This window comes from Penicillium solitum, assembly GCF_028829755.1.
Source record: "Penicillium solitum strain IBT 25940 chromosome Unknown utg000003l_segment0_segment0, whole genome shotgun sequence".
Lineage (NCBI taxonomy): Eukaryota > Fungi > Ascomycota > Eurotiomycetes > Eurotiales > Aspergillaceae > Penicillium > Penicillium solitum.
The window spans coordinates 3,767,825-3,783,038 of record NW_027072123.1 but is presented as its reverse complement, the minus strand read 5'-3'; the positions used below and the strand labels follow the sequence as shown (position 1 = coordinate 3,783,038).

General features: G+C 49.9%; 6 protein-coding genes across 6 annotated transcripts; 3 read left to right on the top strand and 3 right to left on the bottom strand.

Moving 5' to 3' along the window:
* Positions 1-175: 175 nt before the first annotated feature.
* Positions 176-1,156, bottom strand: N7455_005361 (uncharacterized protein; the record flags this gene model as incomplete). The annotated part of the gene is made up of 1 exon (XM_040955490.2): positions 176-1,156. One exon carries the CDS (start codon positions 1,154-1,156, stop codon positions 176-178), a length of 981 nt encoding a protein of 326 aa, XP_040814171.2.
* Positions 1,157-1,725: 569 nt separating this feature from the next.
* Positions 1,726-4,696, bottom strand: N7455_005360 (coatomer subunit beta'; the record flags this gene model as incomplete). The annotated part of the gene is made up of 6 exons (XM_040955464.2): positions 1,726-2,937; positions 2,993-4,261; positions 4,329-4,360; positions 4,417-4,438; positions 4,492-4,554; positions 4,679-4,696. 6 exons carry the CDS (start codon positions 4,694-4,696, stop codon positions 1,726-1,728), a joined length of 2,616 nt encoding a protein of 871 aa, XP_040814159.2.
* Positions 4,697-5,383: 687 nt separating this feature from the next.
* N7455_005359 (complex I NDUFA5 subunit family protein) lies at positions 5,384-6,224 on the bottom strand (the record flags this gene model as incomplete). Its single annotated transcript, XM_040955360.2, has 3 exons — positions 5,384-5,447; positions 5,501-5,605; positions 5,674-6,224. 3 exons carry the CDS (start codon positions 6,222-6,224, stop codon positions 5,384-5,386), a joined length of 720 nt encoding a protein of 239 aa, XP_040814085.1.
* Positions 6,225-6,648: 424 nt separating this feature from the next.
* Positions 6,649-8,977, top strand: N7455_005358 (putative disulfide isomerase; the record flags this gene model as incomplete). The annotated part of the gene is made up of 4 exons (XM_040955442.2): positions 6,649-6,875; positions 6,930-7,011; positions 7,069-8,562; positions 8,615-8,977. The coding sequence occupies 4 exons, from the start codon at positions 6,649-6,651 to the stop codon at positions 8,975-8,977; spliced, it is 2,166 nt and encodes a 721-aa protein (XP_040814074.2).
* A 594-nt stretch (positions 8,978-9,571) lies between these two features.
* N7455_005357 (cytochrome b-c1 complex subunit 10) lies at positions 9,572-10,597 on the top strand. The gene is made up of 5 exons (XM_065605016.1): positions 9,572-9,612; positions 9,792-9,844; positions 10,123-10,176; positions 10,245-10,392; positions 10,448-10,597. Exons 1-5 carry the CDS (start codon positions 9,610-9,612, stop codon positions 10,454-10,456), a joined length of 267 nt encoding a protein of 88 aa, XP_065461916.1. The 5' UTR covers positions 9,572-9,609; the 3' UTR covers positions 10,457-10,597.
* A 2,232-nt stretch (positions 10,598-12,829) lies between these two features.
* Positions 12,830-14,683, top strand: N7455_005356 (amino acid permease; the record flags this gene model as incomplete). Its single annotated transcript, XM_040955357.2, has 3 exons — positions 12,830-13,091; positions 13,160-13,271; positions 13,339-14,683. The coding sequence occupies 3 exons, from the start codon at positions 12,830-12,832 to the stop codon at positions 14,681-14,683; spliced, it is 1,719 nt and encodes a 572-aa protein (XP_040814119.2).
* Positions 14,684-15,214: the final 531 nt, after the last annotated feature.

The window sequence follows — 15,214 nt, the reverse complement described above, 5'->3', positions numbered from 1 at the left end:
ACGTCTTAGCGGGTTTAGATGCGACGTGGTAAATTCAATTTATATCAATTGCAGCAACTGTTCCACGGGGGTGGAGGGCTCTTGATTCTTGGTAGCTTGTGGATACCCGCAGACAATGGCCCACCTAAGGCGCTGTCTTGTATTCTTATTTAAACGTATATCATCATTAATGTAACTAAACACCAGGCCGATCCACCCTATAAACCACAGATGCGACATTAAAGTAAGCCTCATACTCAACCTCCTCATCCCCATCCTGAATATCATAATGGTAATGACCTCCTTTGGTGTTCCTATTTACGCCAAAGCAGTGAGTATGGTCCATTCTTAACCCTAATCCTTCCGGATCACTACTGTGCATCACAGTCAAGCAGACTATAGGAGCCTGGAATATATGATATGACAGCCATTCCGTTTCTAGCTGCTTGCGATCTCGAAATGGCAATTGATCTTCCGGGGGAAAATCAGGCATGATGTGAAACATGGCTTTTCCAGATTTCAAAAGAAAAACCCCACCAAGGCTGATTGGTTTGGAATCCCCATAGACCTTTTGCAAGCCATAACGTATACAGTCGGTGAAATTATCTTCTCCCTTCCGCGCCTTGGCATTGATTTTGAGAACCGGGCCAGTATCTCCATCTGATCCGAAGAGGTTGACCATCAACGCGGAATTTCTGCTCGACGTGCGATCACATAGCGGCGTATGGTCTCGGTCTCCCTGGACCTTGATCACCCGTGTGCCATTGTCGAAGGTCAGCGAGCTTGGATCATCAAAGCTAGGTGCGTTTTCGCTTGATCTCCAGGATAGATTGGGCGCCAGCTCGGCGTTTTGACCAATATCCTGAAATGGAGCGGCGCCTGCCCCAAGAAGAAAACCTGCCTTAGGGGACATTTCCATATCTTGGGCCATAGAAATTAGCGAATATTTCGCATTGAGGATCGGTCTCGGGAAGAGATGTTGTTGTCCACCTATGTCCGCGATCCGAGGACTTCCGGAAAGCCCAGACGCAGCGAGGTTGAATGGTGGTTGTTTAAGGTCTGGACACTCGACAACTGTTGCACTTGCAGTTTTAAAATTGAATAAAAGGGCTTTCTCAATAACAGCTGCAAGCTCGTCCAACGGAGGGGGGTCTCGCAGATGCTTTGTCACAGCCATGTTGCTACACTTCTCAGGATTAACAAGATGGAACCTGTGCAAATTCCCGTTCTCGAAAAGATGAAAGGACAAGATGTGCTAGCGCAAAGGGTCAGAATTTGAGAATGGTGACTCTCGTTGGTGAGGTACGAAGGAGGGTTTGTTTCATCTGGCTTTGGCCCGATCTCGGCCTAGACCGCTAATAATGGCTACGGTCCATTGGGGCTCCAGATGGCTGAGTATCGAGAAATATTCATGTACTTTATTTTCTACTTTACATTTACGTTCATGGAGTATAAACCAGATACATAAGCACCAGGGAAAATCCGGTATAGTATACATGTACAATAATCTAGTAAATCAACCAAACCACTGGAAATAGAGGGAAACATATTGCTTGTATCTAGGCATGTAATTTGCTCCAGAGACACATGACAGCGCAATTACAAATAAGAAAATGAAAAAAAAGTCGGACACACGTTAAGACGCCGCTCGCAATCAAGAATGAACTGACCGGTCAGCCAGAAAACAAACGATCAACCTAACTCTCCTAAAAAGTCACCAAACAGATCCCGGTGATTTTTGCTCGTTTACTCGGCTTCGGCAGCATCGGCCTCGTCCACTGCAGCCTTTTCGGCTTTCTCTGCCTCCTCATCCGCCTCGGGTGCACCATTGGTCGCACTCGCGGGCTCTTCATCATCGCCATTGATATCAATCAAAGACTCTGAGGAAGGGGGCTCAGGGACGGCACCCTCCTTCTCTAGGCGAATGTACTCATCCCACTCGGGGAAGAGATCGTCATCGGTAGAGGCGACGTCGGGCGCACCAGGCGGGACACCAATGAGGCGGGCAACCTTGGACTTGTTAGATTGCTCTAGGGATTCCTTCCATTGGACAACGAGTTTAGGGGCGCTCGAGGGCTTGTAGGTCTGGGCGAGGAGAACTGCCTCGGCGGTGCGGTTGGTCTGGAGGAGGAGAGCAATGCAACCGTCGATATCGCCTAGAGACCACAGAGTGGAGAAGGCGACGTTGTGGAGGCCAGACTCCGAGGCCTGAGCGGCCAGGGCGTTGAGGCCTTCACGGTTGTTGCTGGCAGTGTGCAACAGTAGCAAAGAACCTACATCCTTGGCGTTGGTGAAGCACTCCTGGGCCAGAGCAAGGTTCCAACCAGCCAGGGCAGCATCACCAACAATCTTCCATTTGTGCTCGACATTGGCCTCGCGGGCAATGGTGAGTGCGGTTTGAAGATCGCTCAGCGCAAGGGCCAGCTCGAAGCGGTGCTCGGGGTCCGTAGCGACTTCCAGGGCCATTTCCTTATATCCTTGGCCTTCGAGGAAGCGCGCGACCTTGTTCATCTGGTCTTGGGGCACATCCTTGAGGAGCTCAGATGCCATTTCCATATCACCGCGCAGCACCACTGTTTGATATTCAAGCATGCTGAGAGAAAGGCCGAAGGAGACGGCGTTGACGTCCTTGTCGGCAAGGTAGATACGGCCATCCCGGGGCAGGTAGCCAAGAACATACATCGGTTGGTCGAAGTGAGAGATTGTGTAGGTCTGGTCACCGACAAGGTAGTTCAGGCGGTTCGTAGAGTTGGTGTAAATGAAGCAATCTCCAACCCACTGTCCAGTCCGGACGGTCTCGTTGATCGTAGCAACCAACTCAACAGCCGCCTCGACTCCATCTTCGTCGGCCTCACCGGCGTTCAGACCGTTGATATACTCCTCGCGGGAGTAACGGAGAACGTAGAAATCATCTTCACAGGCAAGGGTAACCAGTTCGCCAGATTCGGACCAGTAGACCTGTGCATGTCAATTAGCATGATTTTGAAATAGCTCGCCAGAACGAACAACTTACGGATTTCGGGTCTGCTTCAATTCTCCGAACCAGGCTGCCAGTCTCCCAATCAAAGAAGCCAATGCCACCTTGACCCTTCACACCCAGAAGAACACCATCAGACAGGCCCTCGGCTTGGAACCCAACATCAAGACCGGCGCTCTGCTCTTTGAAGTTCTTGAAAATCTTGACACTTGTCGATGACTCGCGGATAGCGTAGTCGTTGCTGTTGTCTTTCGCACCCCAGGCAAAATCAAGAGCCTGCCCAAACGCCTTGTTTCTCCACGCCAGTGCGGTGTAGATGATGTATTCTCCATCACCACAGACAGAAACGAAACGTCCATTAGGGGAGTGAGACAGGGTCTGCGGGTACACCTCGCACTGTCCCAAATCCTTTGTTGGTAGAGAAAGGGGCTCGCCGTCCTTGACAGTAGCATCACCGCCCTTGATCACTGACGACACGACCTCACTGTGTCTCGCCCAGATGAGCTTACCAGAGCCATCCATTGAGACGGCGGGCTCTTCCCGACCCATCTTCACCACGACAGCACCATCGTCGAAACCCATCGCAATTCCCTGTCTACCCCGCTGGTAGGAAACACACCATGCTCGTTCTAGACCATAGCTTAATGACTGCTCCAGGCGGTAGGTGTTTGCGTGCCAAATTTTAACGGTTCCATCTTCAGAACCTGAAATGATCACAGGGAGTTCGGGGTGATAGCAAGCAAATGAGACATTGCTCGTGTGGCCCTCGAGGGTTGCAATGAGTGCCTTCGTGGTGTAGTCCCAAATCTTGACGGTCTTATCGTCGGAGGTGGTGAGGAGGTATGGCTTATCGGCCTGTGGGTAGTAGTCGACGTGGTTGACACCTTTCGTCTCGTGAGCTTCGAGTGTGAAGTTGGCATGAGGAGAGCCGAGGTTCCAGATCTTCACGGTCCGGTCCAAACACGCGGAGGCGAAGGTGTTGGTATCCTTCGGGTTGATCGCCATGCCCATAACATAGTGGCTGTGGCCCTCGAACACTTGCACGCACTTCCAACCCTTCTCCCAGTCCCAAAGCTTAATTGTCATGTCATCGGAGGCTGTGAGCACAAACGGCTGGGTGGGGTGGACGGCAATAGAACGGATGTAATCCGGGTGTGCTTCAAAGGAGGTGATTTTTTCGGATGTGTTGTAATTGTAGACCCGGAGCTGGAAGTCATCTGAACCGCAGACAATCCAGTTCTTCCGCGCAATGAATCGACCGGCACGAACGGGGACATCGGTGAGTTCGAAGGTTTTGATGATAGACTAGAGGGCAGACAGTTTAGATAAGAGTATGGAGAGTGTGAATTTGTGAATTTGTGGCGGATCTTACCTGCGATTCGTAAGACCAGATGTAGACATGACCTGGACAAGTAATTAGCGCATTGGACATCTCCCATACTGCCCCTCTCTCAGCATACCGCTATACAAGGTCGTCAAGATCTAAGAAATAAATTAGTTTGAGCAAAGCTGCCGAAAGGATTGGAAAAGCTTACCCAGGGCTCTGTAGGGTGGAAATCAATCCCCTTTACCCGCTCGGAGCGGGCAAACAGCTGCCTCTGTAACATTTATTGTCAGCAATCGCTCCAATTCTGGACGTCCACCTGCGAAATCATATCGTCATATCTGCTGCAGAGCAGACCCGCAACTATATGAAGCATTTCATCATCTGCATTTGCGTACCTTGACGTCGAGCCGCATGTTGTGTGGGGGATGAGACGAGTGTTTGTGTGATGCGGTGTTGGGCCTGTGACAGCGATATGGGATTCCGCGAGCCGCTCAGACAGCCCGATGATAGGGAGGAGCGATCCTCGGAGCAAGTTATTAATTGGAGGAATTAAGAAAGGATTGAGATGAAGGAGAGCTAGAGGGAGAGCGCTTCATTCAGGGACAGCAATGTATGTGTCCACAAGGGATTCCCGCCTTGACTCACCGCCTTCCAGTCGGTCTATCCGCTATACAAATGTCCTACTCATTCATTTACATTGATGAAGGAAGCTATGTAGATTTGCTGTGTGAGTCTATTGAAATGTAAGATTAGTCCAAGGAAGTCTTTGCACGAAAGAGGAATGGAAATACTTTCGATATGCTTCCCGGTACATAATCATCGCTCTGATATATAAACTTGGAATTGGAACTAGAAAACTAATGGCCTCTATAACTAGTTAATATATACTAGGAAGATGCCTCAATTACACCAACCAATTTTCAAAAGAAATTCAACCTGGTCATATCGTTGCATTGATCGAATACACAAATTATAGTCTAGTAGCTCTACAACCAACCCTAAACCTCAGATGATTGAACTCTCAAAACATGTATTCGAACAAAGAGACCTCTAGTAGTAGTTACAGAGATTAAAATTCACAGCAATTCCAGAATCGCTGTTTAGTTGCCACGCTCGAAGTAGGTCCACTGGCCGGGTCGGGGCTTCTCCTCAAGTTCCTCCCACCTGTGAAAGTGTCAGCAGTAAGTCCAGACCCCGAATTTGGGATTTCCACTTACACCTTGGCCTTGGCCAACTCATCTACAAGCTTGAGCTCTGTCTCTGCGACCTGGATGATCTCCTCAATAAGGCCGGCGCCGATTTGCTGTTCAACGTGAGAGATCCTTCGCAAGAGGTTAGCATTCCATTGCCTGGCTGTTCTAGGCCGATTCGGAGAAGTAGGTACACATACTGGTCGGCATCAAGGGCAGGCTCGCTCTCCCATTTCATATCTTGGTGGTAGAAGTCATGCTCGGCCTTGTCAGTGGTCTCACTGGCCTCGTTCATGATTTTAGCCCATTCCGCCTCTTGTTGCGGGGTACGATGGGGACCCTCAGTCGAGGCAGAGAGGCTTTCGCCATCCCATTCTTCACCACGGGCGTTGTCGGTTCCATCCTTCTGTTGGGCAGCGGCATGGGTGTAGGAGCCGTCGGGGCGCTGGACCTTAGCGAACCGCTCGGGTTCGGATCCCACGACCTTCCGCACACGCTCCAACCAGGCATCAAATCCGGCGGGCTTTTGCGATTCAATGACCTGGAGACGGTGGCGGGTCAAAGCTTCAACGGATTGGCGGTAGGCGGAGGATTCGGGGAACGCCTGCAACTTCTGCAGAGTAGTCGAGTAAAGGTAAATTAAAGTAGGGCGAGGGCTGGGGTGGGTGAAAAGGCCCGTCAATCCGGTAGGAGCAAAAGGCTCCAAATACCGGGGCTTGACATTGGCCAGTAGCCGAAGTGTAGAGCGCATTGTGAATGAGTTTGGTGGTATTGAAGCCGCTATGTTCCAGGGAGATGAAGTGTTGAAGTCGGCCCGGATCGGATTAACCTTATGTTCCACCCAAACGGCAAGGGGAAAGGCACCAACTCACCTTTTCCCGATACCATCAAAGCCTCACATCTGGTTCTTTGTTTGGGCTGTGTGCAGTTCTATTTTGCTCTCAGCTACTGGGCGCTATAGTCGCTAAGTGCTGTTTCTTTCTGCGACGTGACCAGTGCCCACCCGAGTCGCCAGTCTTCGCCCCCGTCCAATGTGCCACCTGTAACATTTCGCGATTATCCTCCCTACTTCGACCAGAGTCCTTCGTTTTGCTCAGCTGTGACACATATTCGAAACTACTTATACTCTCCTTCAAACTGTCACTCAAGTTATTCGCCTTTTTTCTTCCACCAAAATGAAACCGTCCTGGCTGGGGTGGTCCCTCCTCTCACTGTTGGTAGCGCCTGCTTTGGGCACGCCTTCAGATGCTTCCTCCGACCAAGAATCCGGAGATACACTAGTTAAGAGGGGCGCTCGTGGCGTGGATCCCGACACACCCACAATATTCAATGATATTGAAGTGCCCCCGTTGAGGCAGCTGACCCCGGAGAATTTCGAGGAAGTGACCAAAGATGGTTACTGGTGAGGACCCCTTACACAGGAATAAATAAACCCTCGAGACTCTAACTATTCTAGGATGATCAAACACTATTCCCCCTCTTGCCCTCATTGTCGGACGGCCGCCCCAATGTACCAGACTCTATATGAGTACTACTACGTGAGTGTTTATTCCGTTGTTCTGAACCTTTTGAGGCTTCGATCTGATTGGTGATAGACCTCAAATCCCTTATTCCTCTCCGGAATGAAGCCCGATGAGCTCGCGTCCTTGGACTCATTCACTGGCTACTACAATCTCCATTTCGGGTCCGTAAACTGCCTGGCCTTCGGCGATTTCTGCAAGAAGCTGAACGTCGAATTCTTCCCCGCGTGGGCGTTCTATGATATGGGCGTTCAGAACGGGCCCCCCGTTGGTGCCAAGACGATGTCAGAGATTGGTGCTTTGATTGAAGCCAAACTCGAGACGATCAAGCCTGGGTCCCGACCTTCCCAAGGCGTCCAAATTCCGAAAGTCGGCGCCAAGAGCATGGAAATGACCGCCAAGCCTGAAGTGGTAAAGCCTGGCGCGAAAACAGCTGTCGAGAAGCAGAGCATCGAGACCGCGGAACTGGAAGGCGTTAGCCCTGAGTCTGTCAAGGCCAAGCTCCAAGGACGGCCTGCTAATCCCCAGGGTGTTTCTATCCCACTCACTGCGGAGAGTTTCCAAAGTCTTGTCACGACTACCCATGACCCCTGGATCATCAAGTTTTATGTTCCTTGGTGCCATCATTGCCAGGCTTTAGCCCCGAACTGGAACTCGATGGCCAAGGAGATGAAGGATACTCTCAATGTTGGCGAAGTGAACTGTGAAATTGAGAAGCGACTGTGTGAAGATGCTCGCGTGAATGCCTACCCGACGATCTACTTCTTCCGTGGCGGCGAGAGAGTTGAATATACTGGTCTTCGTGGCTTGGGAGATCTGATCGCGTACACCAACAAAGCTGTTGGTGTAGGTTCGAGCATTCAGGATGTTGACGCGACTACTTTTAAGGAGTTGGAAACAACCGAAGAGGTCTTGTTCCTGTATCTTTACGACCACGCGACCACATCTGAAGATTTTGAGGCCATGAACCGCCTCACTCTTAGTCTTGTGGGACACGCTCGCATTGTTAAGTCTGACAGTGCTGCTCTTTCCGAGCGGTTCAAAATCTCTACCTGGCCTCGTCTTCTGGTTGTCCGTGACGGACGTCCCAATTACTACAATGCGCTTGCTCCTAAGGACATGAGAGATTTCCGTCAGATCCTGTCGTGGATGCAAACTGTGTGGCTGCCCATTGTACCTGAGCTCACCGCATCTAATGCTCAAGAAATCATGGACGGAAAGTTCGTGGTTCTGGGACTCCTCAGTCGTCGCCGTAGCGACGACTTCAAGCAGTCCAAGCGCGAGCTGAAGGAAGCCGCCCTTGAATGGATGGATAAGCAGGTCCAGCTGTTCCGCCTTGAGCGAGCCGAACTTCGTGATTCCAAGCAATTGCGTATTGAAGAAGCCGATGACCGCAATGATCAGCGTGCACTGCGGGCTGCGAAAAACATGCGTATTACGATCCGCGAGGATGACAAGAAGCAAGTCGCATTTGCTTGGGCCGATGGTGACTTTTGGGAGCGCTGGCTACGCACAACCTACGGCATCGATGTGGAAGCTGGTGACCGCGTTATTATCAATGACCAAGATGTAAGTCTTCCCTCGTGGGATTTGTTCGAGCACTATAACTGACTTCCTATAGAACCGCCGCTACTGGGATACTGCTTCAAGCGGAGCTCCTATCATGGCATCGCGTACCTCCATTCTCGAGACCATCCCTCTGGTCATCGCTTCCCCTTCGAAGTTGTCACCCAAATCTACTATCGGCACCTTTGAGACTATCTTATTCTTCGCTCGATCCCTCCTCAGCACCCATCCCATCCTATTTTTCATCATCCTGGGTGCCGTGATTGCTGTGGCCACCATCTTCGGACGTGGACGCCTTAGACGTAGTGCTGCGCGCGGCGGTATTATTGGCAACACCACCACAAACAACGGTGGCTTCTTCCACCTTGACGGCAAGGAGGGTTTCCTGAATGGAGGCTCGACCGACAAAGTCGACTAATGAGACAAATGTACAGTTAGGGTGTTTGGCTACGTGGTTCTTATAATCTTTTGTTTCCACTGTATTTGATTGATTCTGCTTTCCTTCCGTGCGTCTGTTCGATCAATCCTGTTTCAGTTGAACTTCTTGCATGTCAGACCGAGGGGTTTTTTGAAGCACATATCTTATTCCATTTCTTTTCAGCCTTCACACGAACTTTTGGAGTCTAGGCGTATCAGCTGCTCGGGAGCCGCAAGGCTTCCTAGTACTAAGTCAATGAACGCATTAATTTCTTTTACTTTCTCTGATCAACAAGTAGTCATGGTTACTTGAAGTGCCTCTTTTGCTATCCGTTTTGGGGTTTTTTCAGTGCGATCTTCTAGGTGTGGTATTTGATATTTGATATTTTTAAATCTCCAGCCGGAGCATAGAGAACAGAGGATTGAAGGCAAAAAATGAATTCACTTTGGGCTGGACTCCAAATAAAACACCTGTCATTTCATACTTGAACGAAAACAATTACGCCCACTCTGATTGGCCACTCGCTTTGGGGTCACGTGCCAGCTCGGGCACTCCCGGTTTTCGTCGACCACCAAGCGCCAGCTCCTGTCTCCTAGCAATTGTCCCACCAAATCACTCCGGTGTAATTCAAGATGGTAAGTGCTCTCATACCCAAAAGACGAGAAAACCTCGCATACTGGTCCGACGTTCATTGCCTACTGGGCCGCGCTCCGGGTAGAGGACAATCGGGCCATGAGTATCACAACCGGCTTCCGAGCCGCGGGATGAGACGAGATAGAAGATAGCATGCCAATTGCTAACACATACCCTACAGTTCGCCCCTACTGCTCGCCGCGCCGCGGCCCAGGCCTCCGCCTATGCGCCCAAGTGAGATTCCCCCATACCCTTTCCCCTCGAACCTCGGACAGTACACATGGGTCGATAATCAGCATGTTGGATTGGGCGAATGAAGCATGGATTTGCACTGGCCAATGCTACTTTCCTAATTGATTGGATGACCCCCCTTTCCCCTCTTCCCGCAGAGCTCGACGGGTGTCTGACATCTGTGGGAGCGGGGATTACTAGACCGTGGCCAAAGAGCTGGATATCCAAGGCAGATTAAACAAGCAACGAGAACACCAAGCTAATGCATCACTAATCTGCAGGTACTACATCCCCCGCACCGCCGCCGGTATGACCCTTGGCACAGCTATCCAGCTGTGAGTACATCCCGCATTCCACTCTCTCAGGTTAGATCAGACACAGGTGCTAACGACGTTCTAAATAGTGGTTCCGTCGCTGCTGGCTTCGGTGTCGCCCTTGGCTCCGGTGCCCTCTTCATCTTCGGCGAGGTTCCCCGTGTGCGCAACGATATCCTCCGCAAGCTTCCTTTCTTCGATACCTACTACGACCGCACCATTGCCCCCGAGGACAACGTGAGTCAATTACAGTTGATTTGGAGCTTTGGATTCGATGCTGACTTTCTTCTAGCCCTTCTAAATTATTCGCCAGGGTATATACCTGTCTCCCTTGATCGATATGAATCAAGGCTTTCGGAGGTCAGGCTAGGGCTGTACTGTGTAGAATAGCGATGAAAGTCTTTTCTGTTTTTAATACCACATAGAAACAGTTGTTTCCAAGTAAATCTGTCTTTCATGGCCCCTATGTGTGATTGTACACTATCGATAAGCGACTTTCCCTTTCATCATACCGCTGAGAACCCTCCCTATACTCCTATCAGCAGTCTGCGAAACCGAACGTTTTTTTTTCAACTTATTTGCGAGGACTGGATCCTCTTACGAAGTCCACTAGGAACATCTCAGGTATGTTTCTTCCAGTGTTCCATCGTCTCGTCCTTCGAGAGTGCTGGCGACTAGGCTCTGCTCTTCACTCCTTGGGCTTCATGAAAAGAAATCGATGGGGGTTTCTACACGTCTGCTTAAGATACTCTCCACTTGTCAAGTTCCGCGCACCAGTAAAAATCATGTCCAGCCATCCTCTTGGTGCTGAAACCATAGCTCACACAAGTAGGGCCATTCCGGCTACTACGCGAAGCAGTCCCGTCAGGCGTGTAATAACAACGTCTCTTGTTAGAATGACGAGACGAGGGGCAGGCCAATCTTTCATAGATTTGAGGGTGTTAGTCACCACTTGGGAAGTCTTGATGTAGGATTGGACTCGCTTGTGGCATTCCTACGGATCCCGTTGACGCTCTAGTCGCCAACCCAATACTTGGATCAATTGACTGCTTTTCCGGTATTCCTATGAATTGAGAGCCATACATTAATATTGAGAGGTCTGCTTGGTAAAGTTAGTGGGACTGGCCCAGGGACGTCCAGTTAGCAAGTGCCCAGGTAGCTCGGTTAGTTGTCACCCGGTTGCTTGAATCAAGTTTAAACAGGACCAGAATCGGAATCCATTCTCTGCTGAGCATATGGTCCGGTAAGTTCGAGTGGCCATCGCCCGAGTGCTTAAAGCCTTCGTCTCTGGTTTCTAATATCATAGATATAGCCCGGGAGTATAAAAAGAAAAGTCCACTTTTATATCCAAGGTCTTCTAAGCTGAAGCCGCTCTTAGTTGGAAAATGGAAGGAACATTTGTCCTAAATATGGATTGCTTAATGGGTAGAGCTTTTAGATCTTTTTTGCGCCGTGAGGTTATAACACGTTGTCTTAATAGGATAGAGTGCCATAGAAAATAAGGATAGAAGCAATGCTGCCGATAATATCAACGATCCTATAGGGGCTAATTCATTCTGGGTATAGTGCACCAGAGTTACCCACTGATTGAACACTAAGCGTCACCAAGTACTCCGTACCCCGATGCCAACCACCAAGACTTGGAATGAGCACCTTAGCACTCACAAGACATCAGTCACTCTGCATGTGACTAACCGGGGTATGCCCCACAAGTCTGAGCCCGTGTCATCTACTCAGTGAGCCTAAGCCCAAGCGCTTCATAAAAGCGGCGGCTTAGGAAAATCCGCCAGGGAATAGCCAGTATATATAGTTGCACATACATAGAACAGCCTTGGAAACAGGGGTTCTGCGGCATTCAATCCAAAGTCTCTTTTCCCAACAAGGCAGGTACAGCCTTAGATAACAAGTAACTGATAAATAGCAGGTCTGGGGGTTTCAGAAGACACCAGTCGAACCCTTATCTCTGTTATCACGATGATAACCAGGTCAGCTGCAACCTAACTTTCTCTCACGGCAGAAGTCCCTTGAAAACGCCTAGAGCTTCCCTAATGGGACTAGATTTCTCTCAACCAAGCTCGTGGCACCGACCGTCGAAGCCCTATGCCTCCAATGAGCGGTGACATCTTCCGTCTCTACAAATCACAAGCTTGCGGAGTAAGACGATTTGCATACTTGAATAAGGTATCTGTTTATCCTGCGGTTCAATATATCCGTTTTAATTTATCAACAGCCATGGTCATTTACTCTTATCGCACCTCTTTGCAAGGGGTACATTGCGGAGAGAGCCTGGCTTCCATGAGGCGTTCCCCTCACTTGACACTGGTCTTCGTTGCACAATGATTTCGAGTCGTCCGATATCCGATATCCGATATCTATTCTTCCAAGTTTGTTTGGCTTTATTCCGACTCGTTTAGAAACCCATGTCTCGTTGGTTCTTGCGATCGCCAGTGCGCGGGGTGAAAGGCAAAATCCCCCGTGCGATGCATAGATAACATCATGCTCCCCCCGTTCAGCTTGCTTTATAACTCATAATCCTGGGTTATTTTATTATACTTCGATTTAACTTGGCTCTTGCTTCGAGGTGAAGACATTGTTCGCCCCTTGTGCGGTTGTCATTTTATTTCGTTGATATATATCGCATACATTAATAGCGGCTTGCCCGTCGATCTTGGCCATGGGCGCAAGCATGGAGACCAAAACTCTTGTTTCGGACATCTCCAAAGGACACCACGAGGCTAACAATGCTCAAGTCACATCCGTGCTCCCAGATGGCGATGTGCCCTATACGGATCATGATATGGATGCCGATGAGAGGGTGATCACGGCGCTGGGTTACAAGCAAGAGTTCAAGCGCGAGTTCTCGCTATGGACAACTTTCTGCGTCAGCTTTGCTGTTCTGGGGTTGCTACCGTCGTTTGCGAGTACACTGTACTATGGTGAGTACCCAAAGATTCATGCTTGTACGATTGGGTGCAGGGAATAGCTGACATTGATTGGATTAAAGGAATGGGATACGCCGGAACAGCGGGTATGGTCTGGGGCTGGATCATTGCGATGATATTCATCCAGTGCATTGCAATGTCGATGGCAGAGCTATGTTCGGCGATGCCGACTAGGTATGACACACTCCCCAACACATCTAAGAAGTTAGTGTTGAAAGAAGGCTAATAATGTGTTATACAGCGGCGGACTATACTACGCCGCAGCAGTCCTCGCACCCCCAGGCTACGGACCCTTCGCCGCCTGGATCACCGGCTGGTCCAACTGGATCGGACAAATAACCGCAGCTCCATCAGTCAACTACTCGCTCAGCGCAATGATCCTCGCAGCAGTCTCAGTCTACAACCCATCCTACACCCCGACAACATGGCAGACCTTCCTCCTGACAACCCTCATAATGATCCTGCACGCCGGAATCAGCAGCATGTCCACGAAGCGCGTAGCGCAGTTCAACTCATGGGGCTCAACATTCAACTTCATCGCACTGATCGCAGTGCTCATCATGATCCCCGCGGGGACAAAAAACAGCCCGAAATTCACACCCTCCAAACAAGTCTGGGGCGACATAACAAACCTAACCGACTTCCCCGACGGCGTCGCCGTACTCATGACCTTCGTCGGCGTGATCTGGACCATGTCGGGCTACGACTCGCCATTCCATTTGAGCGAAGAGTGCTCGAATGCGAACATCGCCTCGCCGCGCGCAATCGTGCTCACTTCCGGCGTGGGCGGGTTAATGGGCTGGTTCTTACAACTGGTTGTTGCATACACGGTGCTTGATATCGAGGCCGTTATCGATTCCGATCTGGGACAGCCCTGGGCGTCGTATTTGCTGCAGGTCATGCCGCAGAAGTCGGCTATGGCTATTTTGGCTTTGACGATTATCTGTGGGTTTTCGATGGGTCAGGGGTGTATGGTTGCCGCGTCGCGGGTTACGTATGCCTATGCTCGTGACGACTGCTTTCCGTTCTCGGATTACTGGAAGCAGGTGCATCCATATACGCAGACGCCCGTTAATGCGGTTGTGTTGAACGCCATCCTCGGTATTTTGATGTGTCTTCTTATTCTGGCTGGGGATGTGGCGATTGGTGCTTTGTTCTCTATTGGCGCTATTGCGCAGTTCTTTGCTTTTGCGATTCCTATCACTATTCGGGTGTTCTTTGTTGGTAATCGGTTCCGCAGGGGCCCCTGGCATCTGGGTCCGTTTGGTCCGTTTATTGGTGGCGTTGGTGTTGTGTTTGTACTTTTTATGGTCCCAATTTTGTGTTTGCCTAGTGTTACTGGTAAAGACTTGACGCCGGATCAGATGAATTGGACTTGTCTTGTTTGGGGTGCGCCGATGGTGGCGGTTACGATTTGGTGGTTTGTTGATGCCCATCGCTGGTTCAAAGGTCCTGTGGTCAATGTCGAGCATGCTATTCATGCGATTGAGCAGGAACCGGTTGTTAGTGAGGGCATTGAGCCTGAATCCCGAGAGACCGAGACAACTGCTTTGCCCAAGACGGACGATCCAGATAATCCCATCTAGATCTCCAAGGTTGTGGATACGTCATTGTATTAGTTTGAGATTTAAGATTTGATATTTGTGCTGGTACTACATAACTTAATATTATACAACGGGCTAGACACTTCTTGGAGGCCTGTCGCACGTTATTACATTTCCAAGGTATTATTTTTGTACGCCTTTGTTTGATACCTTTAATCTTCTAGTAGGAGCAGACAGATACCAAATATTATCAATGAAAGAGCCCTGGAACCCTGGATTTAATGTATGTAAGAACGAAATATCTCCATCCTGATGCAGCGACATTTATCCGTAAACAGTAGTAATGGCCGGAGATGAATCCACCCAGAAAAATGTAAGCATTCGCCACCTGCATGTCAGAAAGCACAACATAGATCTGGCTCCATAAATATGGATCGATCTGGCAGCGTCATATGGAGCCTGCCCCAGCGCCCCTCCTGGTCTGATTTAGGCTATGTGATATGATGGAGAGTATGGAGCAAATCCACTGCTCCACCAGTTCCATATGGCTGAGATAAGGTTGACAGTATGAAA